This window comes from Pyrus communis, chromosome 9 (assembly GCF_041283825.1).
Source record: "Pyrus communis isolate YQ-2024b chromosome 9, ASM4128382v1, whole genome shotgun sequence".
Classification (NCBI taxonomy): domain Eukaryota; kingdom Viridiplantae; phylum Streptophyta; class Magnoliopsida; order Rosales; family Rosaceae; genus Pyrus; species Pyrus communis.
Window position 1 is genome coordinate 26,861,878 of NC_142573.1, and position 24,335 is coordinate 26,886,212.

The window sequence follows — 24,335 nt, forward strand, 5'->3', positions numbered from 1 at the left end:
GCAGATGAAATTAAAGAATGAAACAATAGATCATACCTTAGCTCGTGATCCAGACTACGCTTGGAGAAAAACAGAGCAGTATGCAAATCTTTTTCGTTTTCTTTTGCTTCTTGTAGAGAAAACTGCATAGTAAAAGCAAAAAGAAGGTTATATCACACTTGCAAAGTAGGAGTTGAAATGATGAACAAGTTTTCATATACAAATTCTATACTAAAAAATTTGCTTGGTACGGAACTAGGGCAACTGTTTTCCAATCTTAAAAACTATGAAGACATATATAATCTGCTTTGAATTTCACTAAGATATTTTAACAAACAACATATGTGCACAGTTTAAGCCAGTGCATGAGGCAGATAACCAAACGTAGAACGCGTTGCTCGTTGAAGACTACCAAGGCTCGTTGAACATTGTACCACAGAGCTATTGAGCCAGATAGTACGATGGGGTCGACCCCCTATCCTGGCAAGCTGATCAGAGTTAACTCTACCAAGTCTCGAGGAGTTCCAGATGCTTATGACGAGCTCTATTTTACGAAAGAACTCTGAGGCCATCAACCGCAAAATCCAGGCAGTCATGATCCCGAGCAACGCGAGACAACCTTGCTCTGAAAGGTCGAGCAGAGCAAGGAGGCTGCCAAACGTATAACAGAAAAAGCACCCTGAAAACAAATGGGCTGCCTCGTAGGGCCATCTCTTACCGAAAGAGAGACAAAGGGCCATGTTTAGCTTTGGAAGAATTAATTTTTAATAAACAGTGCTAGACCATATTTTATACCATTTTCAACCCAGGAGGCCAAAGCGTCATAAGACCAAAACATAGTCTGTTTTGACAAAAAACCCATTTCCAACCTAAGGGGGCTATTTTTTAGCCCTCTCAATAATTTATTATTTTAATTGAATTAATGATTAATTGAATTAAACTACCATATTAAAATAAGGTTTTCAAACATATTTTAAGTACCACTTGTCTCTAAATTAATAAGCCACAAGATTTCTTATCTTTATATAATGAAAAGGATGTGAAAATTGGTGAATAATTGAAATAAAATAAGATAAGATAGTATGAAATGGTGAAAAGAATGTGAGAAATGGGGTAGAAATGGTTTAGGTATTTATAGGGAAAAAAAATTGGTTTTTGTTTTTGAAAATTTCGTATATAAAAAGAAAAGTCAAATCCAACAGTAACCTGATGTCAGCATGACGTCAAGTAGCATGTGTTTAGGCTAGGCTATAGGGCTAGCTGGTTGGGTACTCTTGGCAACCTTGCTGGCCGATTCTCCAATTTTTGGTCGGGTGGGGCCCACGAGCCCTTTGGCCTAGCCTTCGGTTGAAGACGGTTTTCGTGTCAAAACTGACTATTTTTTGGCCTATGGCCTTTTGGCAAGGTTGGTTAGAGATGGCCTAACATTCTACAAACAATATTTGGAAAACTGTTCTGTAAAACCAAAGAAAGATAAAGTGGCTCAAAAGACAAATATAATTTTACATTTTTATAATAGGGGAGATTCATGGCACCATATTTTTACACAACTTTGAAACATGTTTTTTCTCCTTCCGTAATGTATTGTAACGATTTGAACTATTTATCTTTTAGAACATCATTCATAGATCATCTTTGCAAAAAATTAGACCAATCCAAAAACATTAAGACATTCATTTGTGGTGAAGGAAATAGACGAATACAGTTCTCCAAAAAAACCCTAAACCCTTAACTCAACGGTCATATAGTTTCAAATTTAGATGATTTAGTAGACATAATAATTGAGGGAAGATTTAAAAGATAAATGGTTCGAATCATTGATTTAGAGGTGGGGATGCTGATGATGGGGAAGTTGGTGAAGGTTGTGGTAAGCCATGGTGACGGAGGTGATGATGTGGAGATAGTGGTGGTGGTTGTGGTTGCAGCGGTGGTGATGAGGGTGGTTGTAGTGATGGCTATTAAGGTTGTGCCCTAAAAAGCAAAACTTTGCAATATCGGATATTATATAACAATTTTATTGTAAGTGTGAGATTTCGTATTCTGAAAATATATATTTAGTATTATTATTTCACAAGAGCTATTTTGATTTTTTTTATATTTTATTTTATTACATGTATAGATGTACATGTATTGTAAGAGCTTAGGTTTGTATTGTTTGCACCAGCTGGTGATACTTTGTTCCATAGGATAGGACCAAACATAGTTTCATGTTATTAGATATCTTCATATGCTCATAGCTTCCTATCTAGTTTTAGGTTAAGGTGGCGTTGTATGATGGTCCTTGGTGCTTTATCCGCACTCTATAGTTGATGACAAACTAAGGCTACATTTAATACTTAACTTAGAAGCAGGAGGTGTATTGCATGCAATCCTTTATTATCTTCTTTGCCACGCGCACCACCCAATCGGATTCTAGTACATTGCCGCCTTCTGAATAGGAGGCTTTGTAGGTACAACAAAACACAGGCAAATTATATAGATGAGAGATCCACTGCTAGCTAGAGACGGCATGCATGCAAATGATAGTTAATTTGCATGGGAAAAGAAGAATGAAGGGAAATCAAGGAGAGAGAGAGAGAGAGAGAGAGAAGGAGAAGGGAGGAGATAAATTAAAGAAGGCAACATTGAGGCAATCAGCAGCAAGTAGACCAAATTTGGAGAATGAATCCCACATTGATGAGATGAGAGATTTTGCATGTGCTTATAAGTAGTTAGGTTATTTCCTATATTGCCAATTAGTTTTATAGTGGAACCTAACTTCCTCATGATATCAAAGCATGTTGTCCATGTGTAAAGTCCTGACACGTGCTCCATGTTACTTAATAGCCATATGTGCTCCATGTTGCCCAATAACGACATGTGCTCCACGTTGCCCAGTAGCCACAAATGCTCCACGTTGCCCAATAGCCATACATGCTCCATGTTGCCGATGTTGTATTGTCCACGTGTTAGACTTGAAAATACACCACACATGATGGGGCATGTTGAGAATGAATCACACATTGATGAGAACGTGCTCCATGAGAATGAAAAAGTGGTCTAGATGGCCACCTAGGCACTAGGCGGCGATGCTCCGCTGCGACTAACCCGAAATCATTCATTAAATCGGCAAGGACATTAAGCAGTGTAAGGCGGCCGCTTGGGTGGGCTAGGTGGGCTTGGCAGACACTAGGCAATATGAGCGGCCTGGGAAAAAGCCTTCTACTGTGAGACTCACAACCTTCTTGTCTCCCCGAATCTCGTCGTTTGCCTCTTAGTTTGCTAGAAGAGGAGTTGACTATGGTTTGAGAAAGAGAGAGTGGTAGATGAGATTTGTGTAATTGCAGAGATGGGTGATGGCGACGGGTTGTAGAAGGTAAGTCTGCAATTGCAAAGATGGGTGCAGCGGCAGGTTGTAGAAGATGAGTTTGTAATTGCAGAGACGTGTGGCTGGCTTTAATTAGGGTTTTAAGCAATTAGTAGCTTTTTTGCTTTAGCTAGCATTTATTAGATTTGTTTGAAGTAACTGAGTCGGTGAAAACAGAACGCAGGGCCAACCTTTTAATTTATTAAGAAGCCCAACAATATGGGCTTAGAAAATGATAGAACCCTAGAACAACTTGTATTTTACATATATACCTATATGGATTCTTTATTTTAAAAAGATAACATAGTATCAATGTTTATATATATATATATATATATATTATATAGTAAATTTAATTAATTTATATGATATATTACTTTAATCCGTCAAGGCTTCGCTTAGCCGCTTAGACGCTAGGCCCCAGCCTGCTGTTTAATTATCATCTAGCGTCTTTTAAAACCTTGTTCGTAAGTAGTTGAATAACTTCCCATATTGTCAATTGATTTATGATGGAACTCCAACTTCTTCATCAAAGACACAATAGAAGACATTGTCAAATAGAAATTAATCGAGGTATGTTTAATGTACAAAGTGGTGACAAATAATTGAAGACTTGTTCCGTTTCTTCTCTTCTAATGTTATCAATAAATGGGCTTTAAGCCTTTCTCGATTACAGAGAAGAAAATGGAAACATAAGAGGGAAAAGAAGAGGACAACTGATCATTATTCACGAGACGACAAGTTTGACGAACAGAGGAGCAGGAGAGCAAAAAAGAATTAGGCTTTCTCTGGACTTAGTTTTTTTAATTTTATTATAGATTTAATGACAATTTCGATATGTTTCGGAATTAATTTTTTTTCGCTAGAGCTGCAATATAACGTAACCATGATTACTTTAGTTTTTTTAATTTTATTATAGATTTAATGACAATTTCGATTATGTTTCGGAATTAATTTTTTTTCGCTAGAGCTGCAATATAACGTAACCATGATTACTTAATTTTTGTTATATCTGGATTGTCATTCGTATTGTTTCCTTTGTCTTGATTATACGCTTCATTTTGATCTTGTTGATTAGCTACAAAATTGGTTTAGTCAAGTTTATCTTATGCAAATTTAAGTACTTGCCATGTTGAATTTGAATTCAAGCTTCTTGCACTTGAAGCCATGAAATCCTTGATATAGATGTCGTACACTATGGTGTAAAAAAGAAAAAGAAAAAGGATGTCATACACTAGGTTACATGTGGCATCTTAGTTCCCAAATCGTTAATAAATTGTTGTGTTTAGTAATCTATATGTCATAAACTGTTAGCACATAAGAGTATACATAGTAATCCAGATACCATGGATACTATATGAATTAGAGGAACTACACGGTTATTTTAAATGATTATTCATTAATAATTTACTACTTGAAATAGGTTGGATTGGTTATGATGAAATCGAATGCTCTAGTGACTCACTCTTCTCGTTTATAATTTGTTTCTATTTTGTTGCATCTCTATTCCTTTATTTTTATTTGTCTTGTTATTGTTCATTGTTTTTAAATCAAGAACTCAATCCTTACAATTCTTTCTTATAATCAATGTTACTTTTAATTTTACTGCACTTCAATTTAATTAGGCAATTTGAATTGACTCAATCTCAGTTGAAACGATTTTCTGTTGCTGATCATTTAGATAGGTGGAGCTACAACATGGATTTGGGAGTCAGCATTTTTCATAATCCTTCTATGTTGATTAGGATGTGTTGATGGATAATACTTAGGGATCTCCAAGGCTCGTTTTGTGAGTTTGAATGTTGTTTTTTAATTTTGTTTGAGATTTTTTTTACCCCCTTATTTTACTCAAAAAAAAAAAAAAAAAAACCAATTAAATAGTTAATTCATAAAATGAAGAGATTGAATTAAAAGTCAATTAATCTTACGGACATTGAGAATTCATTTGGATTTGAAATTTGTCACGGACTTCAAGGTTCATCGGACTAGCCCTAAACGGGGCCCATGGAGTGAAGTTGTGTGAGAAATTAAATCCATGAAGTCCAAAAAAGGTTCAATGAATTCTCTTAGCCGGTTATACAGGGAGGAGAGATAGTTTAGCCGGTTATAGAGGAAGGAGAGATAGTTTAGTGTGTTGCAAGAGCATCTCAACTGGACTCCTTAGATAAGAGTTGAAATCGACATTGGAGAGATAGACAAGGGCGTGAGTGAAGTTGTATTCAACGTTGTACTTGATGAACACGTTTCTGTGTATAAAAATCCTAGTGGGTGTTCAATTTGGGTCTTTAGGAATGGCTAAGAATTGGTAGATTAATGAGGAGTGCTACTACACTCACCTCAGTGTCCTATTTTACCACTCATATGATAATTTCACCCATTATAAAAAGTTAAAAAGTAAAATGTTATTTCCCCGCCGCTTAGTACTACGGTCTAATGATATTCCTCTTCACTTGTAAGTGAGAGGTCTTATATTCAATTTTCGCTAAAGGCGAATTTAAACCACATTATTGCTAACTTATTGTGAGGTTAAGCTCACGCCCTCCCCTTAGTGTAGATAATATCGTTTGCTAAAAAAAAAACAAAAGTTATTTCCCCACCCACCATTATTTCCAAAATAACCCTAATACATTTTGTTTTAAATAACTCTAATATATATTTCAATAATATTAAAATAAATAAATAAAACAAGAAAAAATTGAAAGAAAATACAAGACTGGACATGCATCGTCTCTTTCAAACTAGGGCTGGGCACGGGCCGGGCCGGGCCCAATTTTGAAGGGACCGGACCGGACCTAAGTTCAAAGGAAACGGGGCGGGCCGAGCCGGGGATTACATTTTTCAATATAAGAACCGGTCATTACCCGGCCCGGTTGAAACGGGCCGGTTCGGGCCGGGTCCACGGGTCCCTTTTTTTTTTTTTTTTTTTTTTTTTGGTTGTTTGAAAGAAAAAAAAAATTGTACATATTTACAGATTGCAAACTGCACAGTTTGCAATCTGCACAAAACTGCACAGATTGCAAACTGCACAGATTTGCACAGATTGCAAACTGCACAGTTTGCAATCTGCACAGATTTGCACAGATTGCAAACTGCACAGATTGCAATCTGCACAAAACTGCACAGATTGCAAACTGCACAGATTTGCACAGATTTGCACAGATTGCAACTGCATTTACGCATATTTTGCACAAATTCACCATTATTCACATCCAATCTAAATACAAAGTCCAACATCCAAGTTTATAAATTAACAATACATTCAAAATAATAATATTACATCTTCCAACATCTAAAAATTAAATCAACATACAAAATATCCGAAAATCCAAGTTCCAACACCCAAGTTCCAACAACAATCTTCATTGAATCTGTAAACAAAAATAGAATATAAACATGACATTTTTAACATCCAACATCATATTATCTATATATATATATATATGTATATGTATTATATTATATTATATATATATATATATATATATGCAGGCAGAAGGCCTCGGTTCTCATTCTTGCATTGCATACAGGTCCTAACTTCTAATCCCATTAATTTATATTTCCTTGAAGACTTGTTAACGTAGAAGATAAATTTTATCAAAGCCATATAAACTATCACTTTAGAATAAAACTTATACTAAAATATGAGATACAAAAGAGTAAATGTCAAAGGAGATACCTGAAATTGTCAATTAGAATAATTACTTCAAATGTCAAAGGAGATGTATATGTAAGCAAACAAAAAATAACCATCCAGTAAGCAAACAAATTATTATATGGTACCTTACTTATTGCAGATCTTACAATTGTTTGCTCCAGAATCTGAAATGCGAGCACCAAATAGGTCCAGATGTGTCAATCCTGTAAGACCTGCACCACCTTCGGCATAAATTCTTTGACTGTCTATATAGTTATGATTAGAAGAATTCAAGAACATGATTAATTTCAGTGGAAATCAATGCGTCGATCACAAGGTTTTCTACACAAATAGCCAATATTTTCCCTCTACAGCTTAAAAATACACAAAAATCCTTACTTGTAATAGCTGCAAGTCCAGCATCAGAAATTTGCCGAGCATCCAGATTAAGTGATTTGAGAGATGTCAATCCAGATAACCTTTTCAAGCCACTGTCAGTTACTAGGGTGAACGACAAGTTCAAACTTTCGAGATTTTTCAAACCTGAAAGTGATAACAGCCACCCAAATTAATGCTTAAAAAGAAATGCTTTCAAAAAGATGAACATGCACCAAATAATACAAAGTTTACAAACTGCTTAGCAGAAAAATTATGAGGTGCAGTTTAACTTTGAACACTAATGAGACCTTCAAAGAATTTGAGCCACAAACTAACAAGGTAGTAAATTCAAAGCTTCAGCATAATGTATAGCCTACAGCCTCACACTGAACTCGGAAAACATTCAGATCATAACCATGCAATAGTCTGAGACTCTGATGCAATGCAATCAATCATCACCTGAGAGATGACGAAGCCCGTTGCTTCCAACTTCAGTATCAGATAGCTCCAAGTTCTTCAAGAGTGTCAGCCCTTAATATAGAAACAACACGATAAAATCAGATAGGTGGCCATGTCTTTCAATCTCATGCATTTCTAGCAAACAAACGAAGCTAAAAAATGCAACTAGCAATGGTGTGGCAACAACAGCATGACATGGTGCCCACTGTACAACAGAGAAAATCTTAGTGGTGCAGATTCACAATTATAAATGACAAATTTTAGTCTTTTGTATTCAAACCACACAGGGTATCAGTGTAATGGAAATAATCTACCAACTGTAAAGAAACACAATGACATACATGACGACCGTGTGGAACAGAAGGAGCAGTTTACATACATCAGATCAGATCAGAGGTTAAAGAAGCTAAAAAATCAAAAAAACCCACCAAATCAGCAAGAACAAACATGAACATCCCAATATATTGAGCACAGATTACATACATCAGATCAGAATCATCAGATCAGAGGTTAAAGAACCTATTATAAAAAAAAAAAATAAAAAAAAAAAAGAGGTTAAAGAATTCACCTGAACTGGCAACGGCGATGGAGTGTTGCAGAGACGGTGAGGTGATGGAGTGTTGCAGAGACGGTGAGGTGATGTCGGACTTCAAGAAGAAAATCGAGGATGAGAGAGTCAGAGACGGAAAGGTTGAGAGGTCGATCGAGGATTCGAGAGAGAGCAGCAAACAGCAAAGACTCTCTATTAGGGTAAACCTAAAACCAACGGTCATGATTGGAAGGTCTGTAACAATTCAATCTGGGCCGTCCATTTCAATTACAAACGGGCCGGTTCGGGGCCCCGTTTTTCTATAAATCTGGAACCGGCCCGACCCTAGAAAAACATTACCTAGGCCCGCCCCGCCCCGTTTCCCCCTATTTAAAAACAGGACCCGCCCCGTACCCGCCCCAACCCGCCTATACCCGCCCCTACCCGCGGGCCTAAGACCCGTTTGCCCAACCCTATTTCAAACCACGTGCACGCCTATCCTTAAAATCGTGGCAGCCCTTTCATAATATCTCTTCCTACTAACACCCAGATCCCCATCATTTGTTGTCACCAAATTCCATATCAATGGCCCAATCTTCCCTCCGTTCAAGTCTTTCGCCTCCATCTAGCACACACCTATTCCTTTTCCTATCTTTCTATTGATTCTAGCCCAAATCTTTCCTAGCCTCTCCGCAGCAGAAAACACACCCCACCCACCATTAATTTTATTATTGTAAATTATTTTTGTGTTTTTTTTTTTTCAAAATTTAAGTAATTAATTAAATAGGGATTTAAAAGTCATCTTTTAAAAGGATAAATATGTCATTAACATTTTTTTAAATAGAGGGTGGGAAAATAAGACACTAGAGTAGGAACATCAGCATTCTTAATGAGGGGTATCTGTGGAAATAAAGTAATTAGATTTTTTAACACGGTAAATATGAGATTTTAACTGATAGTGAACTCCACATGTCACTTAGTGAATGGGAAAAAACAAGTGGGAAGATGTAGCTAGCATTCTTCTATATTTTACTTTGAGAAATGCTAAGGAGAGTGCTCTCTTAACATTTCTCATTTTCTTTAGAGAGCACCCTTATCATTTCTCATTAGTGAGGTGACAAAGAGTTAATAGAGAATTCCACTTTTGAGAGAATCCTTAGCATTTCTTTTTCCTTTAAAAAATTTCAACTCTAATCACTCCCTATCATGTTTTTAGTAAACCAGAATTGCTAGCAGCACCTAAATTTAGGAAGTGAGAAAGAAGATCCTAAGGCTCCTAATCCTATTGCATTAATTACTGTTCTTTAATAACCTTTCAAATAAAAAACTATGTTTCTATCAATACATATTTATTATGACTTCCTAAATTAGAGTTTACGGTTTAGTAGAGATTTTCTAGGAAGCTCCTAGTTAAAATTTAGGGTAAAGGAAAAAAAACTACCTCAACTATTAGTATCATGACACTTTCATACCTCATCTTTTTAAAATGATAATATCATACCTCAACTTACAAATTTGTGTCAATGTCAGACATCCGTCAGTTTTTCTGTTAATTTTTCTGTTAAGTGTTGACGTGGTTTAAGATGGGCTCCACTCCTTAGTCCAACTAGATTAAAAAATAATTAAATATATTTTTAATGATTAAATATTATAAAATTAAAAATAAAATTATTTTTTATATAAAATTGTGGGATCCACCCTCTAGCTCTCCCTCTCCTCTTTCTCACGTCTTTCTCCTCTCTCACCTTTCTCTCTTCTCTCTCTCTGGACAGCATCATCCCCAAAACCCAAAAACCCTACCCACCTTTCCCACCCGTCCCCCCCAACCTTCATCCACCATCATCTCTCATCTTTCTCTCTCTTCACTGGCCCGGAAATTGACGAAAGGTCGACACTTTTTCTCCCCAATGCCATGAACTCCCTATCCTCCCTCACGAAGCTATTGTGCCTCATGCCGTCGGGAATTCCGAAGCTCGGATTCTCCGCCACCAAAAACCCGTCATCGAATTCCCCGACCCTTTCTCTGCAATGCCACGACATAAGTGTCGAATCCTTGACCCGAAGAGAGCAAAGCCAATTCGGGCAAAATCTTCACCTGTACATTATTATTGGCTTTAAAATCTCTGCCGTTGATTTGAGCATCAGAATATAAAGAGTTGGGATTGTCGAAAAAGCTTGGAACTCTTGGACGTCGTCGGTCTCGGGGTATGCGATGATGTCATCTTCGTCATCCTCGTCGTCGGCTTCCGGGATGGGGATGATCCGAGACGTTGGAGAGAGAAGAGACTCTGGGTGATGGTGTGTACTCCATTATTATCTTCTTCTTGACTTCGGCAAGCTTGAATTTGGGTTTCTGCTTTGGGGTGGTTTGGCTTTGGACGACGTCGTTTTGGGCGGCGTTGTTGTTGAGGTTCTGGTGGATGGGGGAATAGTTGCAGGTAGCCCAGGGAGAGAGAGGATGGTGGAGGAAGGTTGGGGGGACGGGTGGGGAAGGTTAGGGTTTTCTGTTTGAAAATAGGGAATTAGGGTTTGGGTTTAGGTTCGAAAGGGACGAGAAGAGGTAGGGGAAGGGAGGAGGTGGGGGATGGGGGTGGGTACGGGGAAGAGTTTGGGGTTTGTCGAACATAAGAAGAAGGTTGGTGCGGGTGAAGAAAGGGGAGGCACGCACCCCTAGGCCATTTTAATTTTTTTTATTCTTAATTTTTTAATTTTTTAATATTTAATTTTTAAAAATATATTTAATTATTTTTTAAACTTGTTGGATTAGTGAGTGGGCCCCGTCTCTAGCCACGTCAGCACTTAACAGAAAAACTGACGGAGATCTGACATTGTCACAAATTTGTAAGTTGAGGTATAACATTGTCATTTTAAAAAAATGGGGTATGAAAATGTCATTTGACCCATAGTTGAGGTAGTTTTTTGTAATTTATCCTAAAATTTAACTAAAAATATAAAACATGATTGGACATATTCTTATAGCTTTTGGCAAACTTCTATATACAATTTTCGCGCGCTCTTTCAACTTTGTTGTTTGCTTAGATAGAACCTCATTCTCTTAAAACTTACTACCAGAGCCGGACTTACAAGTGAATTAGCTAGCAACCAATTCACTTATAAATAACTCTATTCTTCACATCAACCTTAAGGTGTTGAAACTTAGAGGTTTCATATTTTTGTAACATATGGAGAACTTGTTCAACCATCAAAGGAGATCAAAGGAAGGAATTTTTGAGGTGCCATTCAAGGAGAAGGTCAAGCCCTTCCTCAAGGGTGATTCCAAAACAAAAGTAGTGCTTCAAGAGATTGAATCCAAATCTCTAAATATGTTTTTGTTTTGATGTTTAATGTGTATAATATTCAATTAATGTCTCCCATTAAATATGTGAATTTGTTAATATGCACATTTTAATTTTTTAATTTATTTAACTTCCTCCAATTATATCCTTATAAATGTACCTAAATGAGAAAACATTCAAAAAATAAAAATAATGACAAATAAGAAACATGTAAATATATAAGTGTACCGAAATATATTAAAAGGAATTGATGTATCTAAATGTTTATGGCGTACTTAAATGTCTATACCGAAACATATTATATTAAATTAACGTACTTAAATGTCTGTACCGAAATGACCATACTAAAATATATTAAATGAATTAATCTACCTTGATTACCGCACTTCCCAGGTTGAGCTGTAGGGCGAGACTTCAATAAAGGGCCTTATCCTCCTCCTACATTCAAATACCTAAAATAAAGATGATCATAGAAAATGTGAAATATTTGATAGGATCCATTTTGGAAACGCCAATAATATATTAAAATGAATTGATGTACCTAAATGTTTGTACCAAATATAAGATGTACTTAAATGTCTGTACCGAAATTTATACCGAAATAACTATACTAAAATATATTAAATGAATTAATCTACATAAATGTAGAACACAAAGTGTATTGAATCATAGTTTACCTAAACAACCATAACAAAAAAAAAAAAAAAAAAAAAAAAAAAAAAAAAAGAAGCATATAATTAAATGAAGAAAAAGAAAAATAATATAATTATGAGGTTACTAAATGTATCAAGGGACTAAATTTGATTTTAATCTTACACAATGTTTTAGTTTGAAAGTTATATTTTTTTTAAGGATTAAAATTCAGTTTTGTATTTTAAATATGTTATTGTTGGTACTATGTGTGACTTGCAGAAACTTACGTATGTGAACCTGAAGTTCGTAGACTTTAGATCAAAGATTTTAGGGTTTAGGACCCTGGGGGCGCCGCTTTAACCAAAGGGTTGACTATCTATCAGTGTTCCCCATAACATCCTAGCATCTCATCATCAACGTATACGATTCAGATTTGACAGTTGTTCAACTTGATCTCAACTTGACTGGCAAAGCAATAATATGGGTTAAACAAAACGAACAAATTCACGCAAACAACTAAAAAACTCATAATGAGCAGAGGAATGAAACAAAAAACAAGGAAAAATCAAAAACGCACCTAATACCTTGTCTCTCCAAATTACTTTGCCTGTAGAACACTGAAGCACAAGCTGTTTGTTTATAAAGCTAACTGCGTACGTATGCCTTCTTTTCCCTTTCTAAGTAAAACTGAGTAATGGGAAATTGAAATTGTCAAAAAATGAAATCGAGAGGCACGGGAAACAACGAAATTGACAGAACGTAATATTATTTTTTTTCTTTTGATTTTCGGATTCGACTTTTCACTTTTATAAGCAAAAGGAAAGTAGATTAAGCAAAGGAAGGTTGCTGTGATGAAGAAACCAAAACCAGACAAGAGAAGGGCAATGGGAAGAACAACTCTCTTAGCAGAAGAAGATGAGATAAATAATGCATGAGAAAGATAACGTGGTACGACAGAGAAATGCAATTTAAAAAGACCAAAAGTGAGGACTTAGTCTGGTATATGGTTGGTAAGAAATGGCTGTCTTAGTTGACGTCAATCTTAAATTAAAACTTAATTTTCATGGCAATTATTTAGCACTTTAGCGTGGGAATCTACACCAATTATTTAGCACATTTGATTCCTCGACGAAATTGCACTGGCTGTAATAGCTATGAAAATAATTTTATTTTATTCTATTATGTTGGGGTTTGAATCTGATTCAAGCAAGCACTTGACCAGTAAGTCTTTTAAGTTGATCAGTAAGCCTTAGGAGGTCGCATGATCACTTGATCAGGAAGCCTCTGTTAGCTATCCACTCATTGTTGAAATTTAAGTTAATATATCATTAATCAACGTAATGCTATGGTTTAGTTTTTCAGTTACCCTTTTAATTACGTTGTTCCAATTGTGTATGTATGTATGTATGTATGCATGTATGTATGTATATATATACACACACCCCGAAACTTGGACATGTCAGCAACGTGGAGTTTTAGTGGGCTCAACGCCTACCATGTTAACAGTTAAATTGACGGGTAAACAAACGAGGTCCTACATTGCAATAAATTTGTAAGTTGATGTATGACATTTCAATGTTTAAACCCAAAATTCGCAGGTCTCGACCTTCAACCACTACCTCACCCTCACCCACCTTGTTGCCGACATCATGACCGTACTACCATCACCATTTGAGTCGTCGACAACTGGGGAATGTCAACCCTTCTCTCCAAGCACCGATGAAGAGGAGAAAGGGTTCGGGGAAAGTGGGGGTGGGATGGGGGGTTGCGGGGTAGGTGGGGGTAGGGTGGGATGTGGTGGGTTTTTGGATGGGAAGGGAGGTGAAGAGAGTGGAGGAGAGGGAGGCCGGGAGGGAGAAAAAGGGTGGGGAGGGGTTGCGGGGGAGGCGGGGGTGGGTTCTGCGTTTTTCAGTTTTTTTTTTTTTTTTTTTTTTTTTTTTTTTAAAGATTCAAGTTTTTTTTATTAAAAAATTATTTTTTTTGCCATATGGCACAAATTTGACAGCCACATGGCACAAAAGTGGCAGCTACGTCAACTCTTAACGGATCAATAGATAGAAAATATAACGGATGTATTACATTGTAATAAAATAGTACTTGAGGTATGAAATTGAAATGTTTTAAAGATGTTGTAAGAAATTGAAATCGGCCCAAAACTTGAGATGGTAAAGTGTAATTTACCCAAAAAACAAAGAGAAACAATTGGCGTTGTTGAAGTTACTATACTCGTCAATCAAGTTTTATTGTTCTTTACTCTCTTGATCATCAAGTTTTATTGTTCTTCACTCTCAATTTTAGACTCTTAACTGCAAACATTTAGTATATTTGCGTCTAAAAACATGAGATGTGTAATTTTTGTATATTTATCTTCTTTTAATATTAATTTTGATGATATTTGATCTGAAAATATAATTTTTTATGTATTTAGTGAATTCATTTTATACATATCAATGCATAAAGAACCGGAAATCATAAAACATTAGGGTCCCAAATCGAAGGTTCGCCCAGGCCCCAAATTCTTAGGGCCAGGCCTGCCAAACACTGATGAAAACAACCATGTTGGGAGTTGAAGACGCGGCATCGGTGATCAACTCCTCTGCCGCCGTCGTTTTTGAACAAAATCTGCGATATGGTGGATGACCCCGCCACCGACGCTTTCGTCTCCCTCCTGGAGCATCGGCAGCAACAGCTTCGATGTCTGGAACGTCCCCGAGTCCTTGAGGGACCTCCTTCCCAAGTATTTCAAGCACTACAATTTCTATAGCTTCGTCAGGCAGTTGAATACTTATGTGGGTATTTCTTCCCTTTCCTAAATTTTTGATTCCTTCGTGCTTTTTCTGCATTTGATTGTTGTTTTCGCGGTGATTCCGATCGGAACTGTGAAATTCGGAGTGGTTACTCAGGATCAATGTTCAATTAGGCTTTGCAATTGTTATTTTGGCGAAAGGGTTATCGAATTGGAGGTTGTAAATAAGTAAATTGTGAAGATAAATGATGGATGTTTGGATTTATATCACCTGATTCACATGATGTATGTCCTTTAGGTCTAGGCGATCACTATGTCATGTAAAAATGATTTGAATTTGTGTTGTTTGTTCCTAACCAAGTGAAAACCGGGAAGGAAAAAGGACATCAAAGGTCAGAACTACATTGAGATTTAAAGTTTGAGCCGACTACTTTTGTGCAAATTGCCTTGTTTGACGTGCTTCTGGATAAATTTGTTCGATTGCATTGCATTGCTCTGAAAAGAAAAATCGAATTCCTCTATTTGATGTCAATTCATCTACACTATGTAGCAATTGGACATGAACACTCAACTGTGGCACAATTGGTTTAAATTCTTTCAGAAGCGAATGCGTTGGAATATATTCCATTCTTGTAGCAGCCACCGCTTCAAATCCAGCTCCTCTACAATTTCTGGGCCCATATTCTGGTTGTGCATAAGCCCCTTTAGAGATAGGGGCGAGCAGGAAGCGTCTCTTTGTATAAGGTTACGAACATATTGTAGTAATAATAAGAAAATGGCAAGCAAAACCTACTCCTAACAAGTTGCTGGCTTTTCAGCAGTGCAAATAGTGCTTTATGCTGTGAGGGAAGATGTTTTACATTGATGAAGATATTTTCTGAAACTGATTGGTAGATGTTTTCTGAAAAAATTTCAGTTGAAATGCCAATTGCAGTGACTGGCATTGCCATATCAGCAAGGTGTATAGATTATTCAATGTGCCCATCATACTTAGCACAAGGATATTCATTCCTCTGGCATCTGTATACTTTGATTTTATTTCTTCCCTCGATCAAATCTTCACCCTCCAAGCTTGATGAAACATTAGGTGAAATCAGTCCAAGTCCAGAGAAACCACTCAGATCCTAGGTCGTGCATTCTAACACTTTGATCATCATAACTGTCTTTGAACCAAGGAATGAAATGCATTTCGTGCCTCTTCCAAAGTATCGACATTTTTAACCAACTATAAACCTATAATATATTTCAACTAAGCTCCTCATCCAATTGATTGCAACTCCACTCTAGACTCAAGTATGCTGTCTCTGTCAATCATTTTCTGTCAAGACTGGGTTGAACATCAAATGCGTTTATAATGTTCCCGGTAAGTTGGTTCCCATCAAACCGGATTCTAGACAATGCCCAACAATTCCTCAAGCACTCGGAAATACCCTATTAGATTGTTATTGTTCACTTTGAAACTTGCAAAGCGAATCCGCTATACAACTCCGGTGACAGTTACAAAAAAAACCAAGCTCAAAAGCGATTGAAGAGTTTAAGGATTTCTCACCAAGGTCAAGGTCGTGAAGCTTCCTGAGTTCACCTATTTCGATGAAATTTTCCCTTCAAGGGAATTTTGAGATGGGTCAGTATGTTGCATGCAGTCCAGACATTAAACCAATATCTTAAGGAATTGGTCACTAATGTGTATTTGTCCTTGGTAGACCTTTTCATCTTTTTGTTCTTGGTTATTTTCCCCTTATTCTGTATTTGTCCGTACGTTTTGTTCTAGTCTGTCTCCTTACTGCTTCGTTTGTTGTCATCTGTGAGGATGGTTTTTTATTGTTTGCGTGATGTTTTGCAGGATTCATAGATAATAGATTTGGTATGGGCTGCCATGCGTGTAACTGTGTAAGACAACTCACTTCGTTTCATTTAAAATGATCTACAAGGACATCGATTATTAGTGTTGATTGTTGTCGTAGAGCCGAAGAAATCTCTGTTTTTTCCATGGCTGCTGAGGGTATTTTTCTCCACATATTTTTTTGTCTTTCTTTTGTTTATCTGCAGCTTTTATGTTGAATTGTTGCTCTTTAAATTGTTTTGATGATAACTAATTGCTCAAATTGTTCAAATTTTGTAATTCAGCGACCTTTTATATGCATTTTTGGTTTGGTTCTTATTTGAAACGAACCAAATTGAACATTTATAATCAAAATAATTGATTTTTCTAGTTGTTCAAATTTGGTATTTCAATGAGCTTTTACGTGCATTTCTGGTTTGGTACATATTTTAACATATATGACATTCCTGTGGTAATGCGCGGGCTAACACTATTCCTCTCTAAATTCTTGTTAGGAGCTCAGTGGAGATGCTCTTAAGAAGATAATGGGAAATTATATTTTTCAAGTATCACAAGAAGCAAAATACAAGGGTAAAAAAGGAGGCAAAACATGGGAAGAGATAAAATGAGTATTTCATTAAGTTTAGTAGAGAGTTTGAAAAATATATGGAAGCTGAGGTTCGTCCCACAACCAATTCAAAGATAAAGAGGCCCAAAATCATTTGAACCAATTTAAGTTTGCATTTTATGAATGGAATATACGCACATACACACATCAAGAAAATGAACAATCCAGTTAAAAGATGAGGATTCGATTGATTCGATTTTAGTAGATGAGCTCAAATAAGAAGCACTCTCTAGTATAAAGCGGTTTCAGTAGACATGCACACAAGCACCACTTCAAATGCGTCAATGTTTTGTAGAAATAACACAAGCATTATTTCCCAAACACCAAACCCGAAAATGCAGCGAACAGAGCTCCAAATACGAATCACACTTATGACGAAGCACACAAATCAATACAAGTAAAACATGACATGGAATATGCATCAGTGCCTTCCCAAACTGCATTGAGGCCGCAGCTTGCAGGCTTATATCAAACAAGATGAGATCGGCCGGGGAACCAAGGCTGGGCACAGACCATTGAAGGGAGAACAGATATAGTTACAGCAAGTGACAAGAAAAATTAGAAATAAGTATACTGAAAGTAGCAACCACAATAATGCCAAAGAACAATGTCCCTGATCTAGTCACCACAACCACCCCAAAGGCAAAAAGGTCCAAAACAATCATACACAAACATAATATAACCAAGGCTTGAAATTGACCTCATTGCCAACAGAAATATCACAACCAAGGCTCTCCCTTGAGGCGAAAGCTTGCAATAGATCAGAGTGCCTTCCAGTCTACTCTCCAGGCTGATATTTCTTCCTTTAAAAGGAAAAGCAAAAGGAAGAGGAAAATAACACACAAACACGCAATAGCACACAATCGGAAAACCTTAACACGCCAGGCAAAAGGAACATTTAAATCTGCAATCATCAGCTGCTCCTGTAGAAATACAAATTTAGTTGACGATTACAAATAAACACAAACTGTTCAATATGAAATCTGACTGAACAACTATGAATAAGATGAATAAATCAGATTTTTTAATTTGATGGTTCAAGGTTCAGAAAAAGCTGAAAAATTGGAGAGTGAAATTATTAGATTCTTAGTTAGTGAATGAAGTACTTACAGTTTGATCAGGATCACTCTCCTTTCAATCACTTAGCATCGATACATCATCAGTTTCCTCTGCTATTTGTAGTCTTTCTGGTTTTGGATCACTTCGGAGTAACCCATCAGGAGAAATCTTTAGCTCCATCAGCTGGCAATTCTTGACAATCAAAGTTTTTAAGGATGGGACTTTGAAAATGCAATTTCCCGTGCAAAACCCTTGCAGACTTGGTAGATCAGAAAGTTCAAGATGTCGCAAGCAACTGAAAGTGATCTCAATTTCTGAATCCACTCCGTTGCTTGCCACTATTTCTACCATTCTTTCACAGTACCCAACATCCAACACATCGAGTTGCGGCAGATTCTTACCCACAGAATAAGGTATTAAGTATTGCAGTTCGTGACAACTCCGTATGCGCAAAATTGTTAGATTCCGAAAGGATATCAATGATGAAGTTAGATTCTCTAATCTGCCACATTTTTCTAGGCGTAGAAATTCCAAGTTTGGAAAAAAAGGGCCCCCTAGTTGGGAGTTTTCCATTCCTAGATGTATCAGCTCCGGCATATCGATGAGCCACAAAACCTTTACACGTGAGAGGGTCTCAACTTCATGTAATTCTTTCCAAGGAGCTGAGAGCACATGGAGCAGTTCAGTATTCTGTAAATTCTCAAAGAAAACATCTGACTTGGGATGTGAAGTAGCAAAAACAATTCCTTTTAGTTTTCTCAACAACTCTGCCGGGAGTGGACCATACGGTTCATACCAAATCTCCGTGTTCTCCTCCAATAGCAAGTGTTCCAAGTTAAGGAATGACTTACCCTGAAATATAATCAACGATAACAGCACCCTTTAAAATATTTTGAAAACTAGACACCACATAATAACTTTAATATTAAAAACATAATAAATGTATTTACTTGATGATGTATGTTTAACTAGTAAGTAAAAGTCACATAACATTTCAAATATCAAAAGATTTGTGTACAAGTATAGTTACCTTCTCAATTAAAAAGAAAGGTTGTTCCATTGGTCTTGGGTGGCCCAACTCAAACTTGTCTTGATATGTTGAAAACTCAGCAGCAAAAATCTTCACACCACCACATTTCGTGAACCTTAAAAGGTTAAGTGATGGCCAATTAGAAACATGCAGTCCTGGATAGAAACTCCGAAGTCGGGGTAGATTATCAAATTCGATAGATGTTACTTTAGGGAATCCGAACTCCTCATATGCCATTTGTGGTCCTTCTTCCCTCGCAACAATTTCCTCCATTAAACTACAATTCTCAACCTCCAACTTGCTTAGCTGCTTAAGATCTTTTGCCACTGAGGCAGGAAAGACATTTTTCAAACTATCACACGAGTCTATCTCAACTGAGTTTAGATTTGGGCATCTAAAATCATTCAACTGAGTGGTAGATGATGTTTCATATACCATTTGTAGTGCTTGACATTTGGATATCTTGATATGTTTGAGTTGCCTGAGACATTTAACCATGGAACTCGAAAACAAGAATCTTAAGCTATCACATTGATGCACAGTCAAGGTTGTTAAGTTGGGCATCAAAACCTGCATAGTACAGAACAAAAATCATGTTTAGGTTAGGAATTTATAGTTTAAATGGTTGTAGCCTTATATGTTCCAAATATGTAGACATAAAATAAAGGTCACGTATTAAAAAGTAAGCTACTAGGCTACTAGACAGTTGTAAGTCTTTCTACTTTCATTAATTAGCAATGAACAAATTGGAGTAATAAAACTATCTGAAAAAGAAATATAAAGCCAAAATTGTGTCAATTTAATTCCAAATTTAATCCATTTTACTTAAATTGATACCAAAAACACATTATTGTGAACCTTTGGTGGCTAGTAGTGGACTCTACTGTGATTAGGGCCTGAGTTTAAATTTTTTGCACTTAAAAATAAATGTGGTTTCTCTAGGACATTTGACATCTGTCCACAAACTTAATCGTAACATAACTTTGTCAACTCCAAAAAATTAAATAAAAATAAAAACAAGAGTAAGAAAAAAGACGCCGGTCATCCTCCTCTCTCTCTCACTTCCCCAAACACAACAGCAGCAATATCAATTGCATCTCCTTCACACTTTAAATCCATAAATTAAACCCAAAAGCCTCGCCCTTCAATTTAATGCTCCTTCAAAGAATAGGGGACGATGACCGTGACCGTGACCGTGAAGCCCACCGAGACGCAGATTCCGAGAATCTACTTCACCGTTCCCGCGAGCTCCTTCGGCCATGGATCTGTTCCTCATAACCTTGGCGATGTCGATGACGATGTCATCAAGGGAGATGCTGCAGCTGTGCTTGAAGAGGTGGTGGTACGTGAGGGAGGGGGCGGTGATTGGTGGCGTTGGGAAGGAAGGAGAATGGGAGAGGTAGCCAGTACGCTGGGCTACGCTCTGATATTTTTTTTTCTTTATTTTATTTGGAGTTAACTCCGTTAGATTTGGATGAGTGAATGGATATAGATATCAAAATTTTTAAAAAGTTAGAACGGCATATACATAAATGTGTGCAGAAGATTTGAACTTGTTAGGGAAATACCTAGGAAAAAAATTCTTAATACCAAAAACGTAACAACATAATATATCATTTAATTGGTTTTTGCTTATTGGAAAAAATAAATCTTAAGCATTTATATCTTATTTCTTATTGAAAGAAAAAAAAAGAATTATATGTCGAAATTCGAAGAAGAAAGCTATTTGGAGAAAGAATCATGCAACCATTTTGCTAGAAAAAATAACTAAGAAAGTACCTCCCCGTTATTGAACAGTCTCGATGGTCCACCAACTTCATCCACCGTAACGATTTCGTCGGCTTCTGTAGCAATCGTTAATTGCTTGCCTTTGGAAGAGAAACCAATAAGCTTTGGTAGATTCCGGAGTCTCAAAGATTTTAACTTTGGGAAAGGCTCGCCTATGAGTTGCCCATAACATACACTTTCCAGACTCACAAGGTCTTCAAGAGCTAGAGATTCCAGGTTGGAGAAGGCATTATGAGAATAACTCCAACTGACGGAGTTAATGACATATTTAACTTTGTCGTTGTTTTGGACATGGAAATGCTTCAGTTGATTAACAGCTTCACTGTCAAATAGATAGGAAATAATATTCACAATCTCCATCCCATCCAAGTACAATTGCTCACATTTCTTTACCAACAACTTTATACCTCGGTCGAACTGATTTCTCCTTGTAAGCTTGAGTTTTAGCATGTTAGAGGAGGTTGGATGGATGTCAGGATATGCCCAACAATCACCGATAAGTATGGTGTATCTTTCTAACTTATCGGAGAACAAGTTGGCTGGAAGAAGGTTAGCATCTGGAACATGTATGTCTAATGCAGTTAGTTCAACCAAGTGCTTCAGCTCTGAAACAGTAGCATTACTTCCTCCACTAGTGGGACCATCACCCTCCCATTGCTTGAAGCTTTTTATTCCCATCCTCAACTCTTCTAGTCTTGTCAAGCTTGATATAACATCAGGTGAGATCAGAACAAGTTCAGAGCAACATGTCAAATCCAATAATTGTAGCTTAGTCAATTGCCCTATTTCTTTGGGCAACTCTTTAACCTTGGAGTATATCAGGCTAAGAATTTTCAAGTTTGTTAGCCGTCCAACAAGAGTTATGTCTTCCAACTCACATTGATCTAAACACAATGTCTGGAGATGCTTTAGGGATTGAAGAGATGGAGGTAATGACTCAATACTGAATGCAGTTACATCCAACCCTTTGAGTTCTTTCATCCCTTCAAAAAATTTGCTTGGGATTTCCTGGGAGTTGCCAATATCATCATTCACAAAGACCAACAATTTTAATTCTGGGCATTCCCAAGGTACTTCAGGAAGCCTGGGGATCTTGCAAAACCTCAAGGAGATGGCAGTGTAACTTTTAAATAAATCCTCACTTGGCCATTCTTTCACCTCATCTCCATATGCTCTTGAAAAGAACCTTTGATCATCAGATGCAATCCGGACAGCAACATCTCGTACAAGCTCATGCATTGTAATAGAGTCATCATCATAACTGTCCAGCAATAGGCAATAATTTTTTAGTTTTTTAACCATTCTATTCAATGAATTCCGTGCATCTTCCATTGTCTCAACATTTTTTATCAAACCCAAACCCATACTATACTTTAACAAGTCACTTAGATAATTGCTGCAACTCCCGCAAAGCAAGAACAACTGCTTAAGCTCTTGATCCTCCAATTGTTCGTAACTCCACTTTAGAGCCAAGAATGCTTTTTCATTCATTTCTTTCTTGTCAAATCTTTTGAAACTTCTCAACGCATCTTTCCATTCCTCCAAACTACTTTCCCTTAAAGCACTTGCAACTGCAACAACCAAAACCGGCAAACCTCCACATTTCTTTGCTAGCTGGGTTGCTTCTTTCAGTATACGGTTGTCTTTAACGACATTACCCGCCATCTTCTCAAACAAACTCCAACTTTCGTTTTCTTTTAAAAATCCAATTTCAAAATTTTTTTGTGTACGCATATCATGGAATAAAACTTGTCTATCTCTAGATGTCAACAAAAACTTACAGTTCGGCACACCGACGAGTCCCACGGCCTCAAAGTCAATTCTTTCCAAAACATCGTCTAAAATGACAAGAGCCTTCCCCTCTTTTATCCTGGCCCGTAGGAGATTCGCCCTTGTTCCCATATCCACAGATTCATCAACATCCATCCTCAACTTTTTGGTAATTGCTTTTTGAATTGTTTCATTGTCTTTTTTTTCTTTTACGTTTAGAATTATAACCACATCATCAAATAACTTCTCTTCCATAGCTTCTCTGTAAACCTCTTTGGCAAGTGTTGTCTTCCCAACGCCCCCTAATCCGTACACACCAATCTTGTTGATATCAGGTTTTTTCAATTGCGTAATGATATCCTTCACCATTGAAGTCCTTGATTCAAAGGCCATGTACTCGTCGGAGGCTATGGCAGATATGTCTTCCACAGCAGCATTGTAAGAGATACTGGCAAACTCTTTTTTATTTTCATGTTCTTCAATCTTTCTGACCAATTTAGTTGATTTTCTGCTGAGCTGATGATAGGATATCAGGTTAGGACATACATAGAGACACTTTGTCTTTGCAAAGCCTTCATCATCCAATAATGCTTCTGCCTCTCGAGAGATCACATCCGCTTCTGTCTGCCAGTTCCGGACATCAGCTTCCACTTTTTGATTAACTTTTCCTTCGACTTCTTCAACCGCATGGTTCATCCTTTGTTTGACAGCATCAAAATTCTTCAATGTACTCCTTAGATCTTTAAGGTTGCTTTTGTAGAAAATGACATAACTCACTTGGCGTCCAAGTGGTCTAATTGTGTAGTTAATTATTGTAGGAATAATTGCGGCGATTATCCTTATCGCCATGGCACCTTCAGCTTACCAATTCGTCTGCTTCTTCTATCTGTTGAATATATATGAATCCAAACAAAAATTTAAGGATACGAGAAATGAATCATTTTTTTTTTCTTTCAAAGCAGATGAAATTAAAAAAATGAAACAAATGAAACAATGGGTCATACCTTAGCTCGTGATCGAAGAAAAACATAGCAGTATACAAATGAAACAAAAATAAAAGCAAAAAGAAGGTTATACCACACTTGCAAGAAGTCGATATGATGGACAAGTTTTCATATACAATTATTATACTAAAATAAACTTGCTTGGTACGGAACTTAAGCAACTGTTTTCAAATCTTAAAAACAAAGAAAACATATATAATTTGCTTTGAATTTCACTGAGACATTTTAACAAAC

General features: G+C 36.8%; 2 protein-coding genes and 1 long non-coding RNA gene across 4 annotated transcripts in view; 1 reads left to right on the forward strand and 2 right to left on the reverse strand.

The window, feature by feature from the left end:
• Positions 1-6,506: 6,506 nt before the first annotated feature.
• LOC137741641 (uncharacterized) lies at positions 6,507-8,653 on the reverse strand. The gene is made up of 5 exons (XM_088700535.1): positions 8,365-8,653; positions 7,797-7,868; positions 7,359-7,502; positions 7,106-7,192; positions 6,507-6,693 (listed from the first exon to the last, which is right to left on the reverse strand). The coding sequence occupies exons 1-4, from the start codon at positions 8,567-8,569 to the stop codon at positions 7,107-7,109; spliced, it is 507 nt and encodes a 168-aa protein (XP_088556661.1). The 5' UTR covers positions 8,570-8,653; the 3' UTR covers positions 6,507-6,693; position 7,106.
• Positions 8,654-14,724: 6,071 nt separating this feature from the next.
• On the forward strand, positions 14,725-17,553 carry LOC148694511 (uncharacterized). 2 transcript variants are annotated; one of them, XR_015966233.1, is made up of 3 exons: positions 14,725-15,043; positions 16,844-17,002; positions 17,338-17,553. It is a non-coding gene; the product is annotated as an uncharacterized LOC148694511 (long non-coding RNA). The 2 variants fall into 2 exon arrangements; XR_015966232.1 differs by having other exon boundaries at positions 16,844-17,553.
• Positions 17,554-17,996: 443 nt separating this feature from the next.
• Positions 17,997-24,335, reverse strand: part of LOC148694512 (disease resistance protein At4g27190-like) — a 67,570-nt gene continuing 61,231 nt past the window's right edge. The window contains exons 4-7 of the mRNA XM_088699533.1: positions 21,319-23,983; positions 19,540-20,109; positions 18,561-19,361; positions 17,997-18,373 (exon numbers count right to left, since the gene is read on the reverse strand). Of these exons, the coding sequence (XP_088555659.1) occupies positions 18,585-19,361; positions 19,540-20,109; positions 21,319-23,946 (3,975 nt within the window). The 5' untranslated portion in view covers positions 23,947-23,983 and the 3' untranslated portion in view covers positions 17,997-18,373; positions 18,561-18,584. The remainder of the gene's footprint in view (positions 18,374-18,560; positions 19,362-19,539; positions 20,110-21,318; positions 23,984-24,335) is intronic.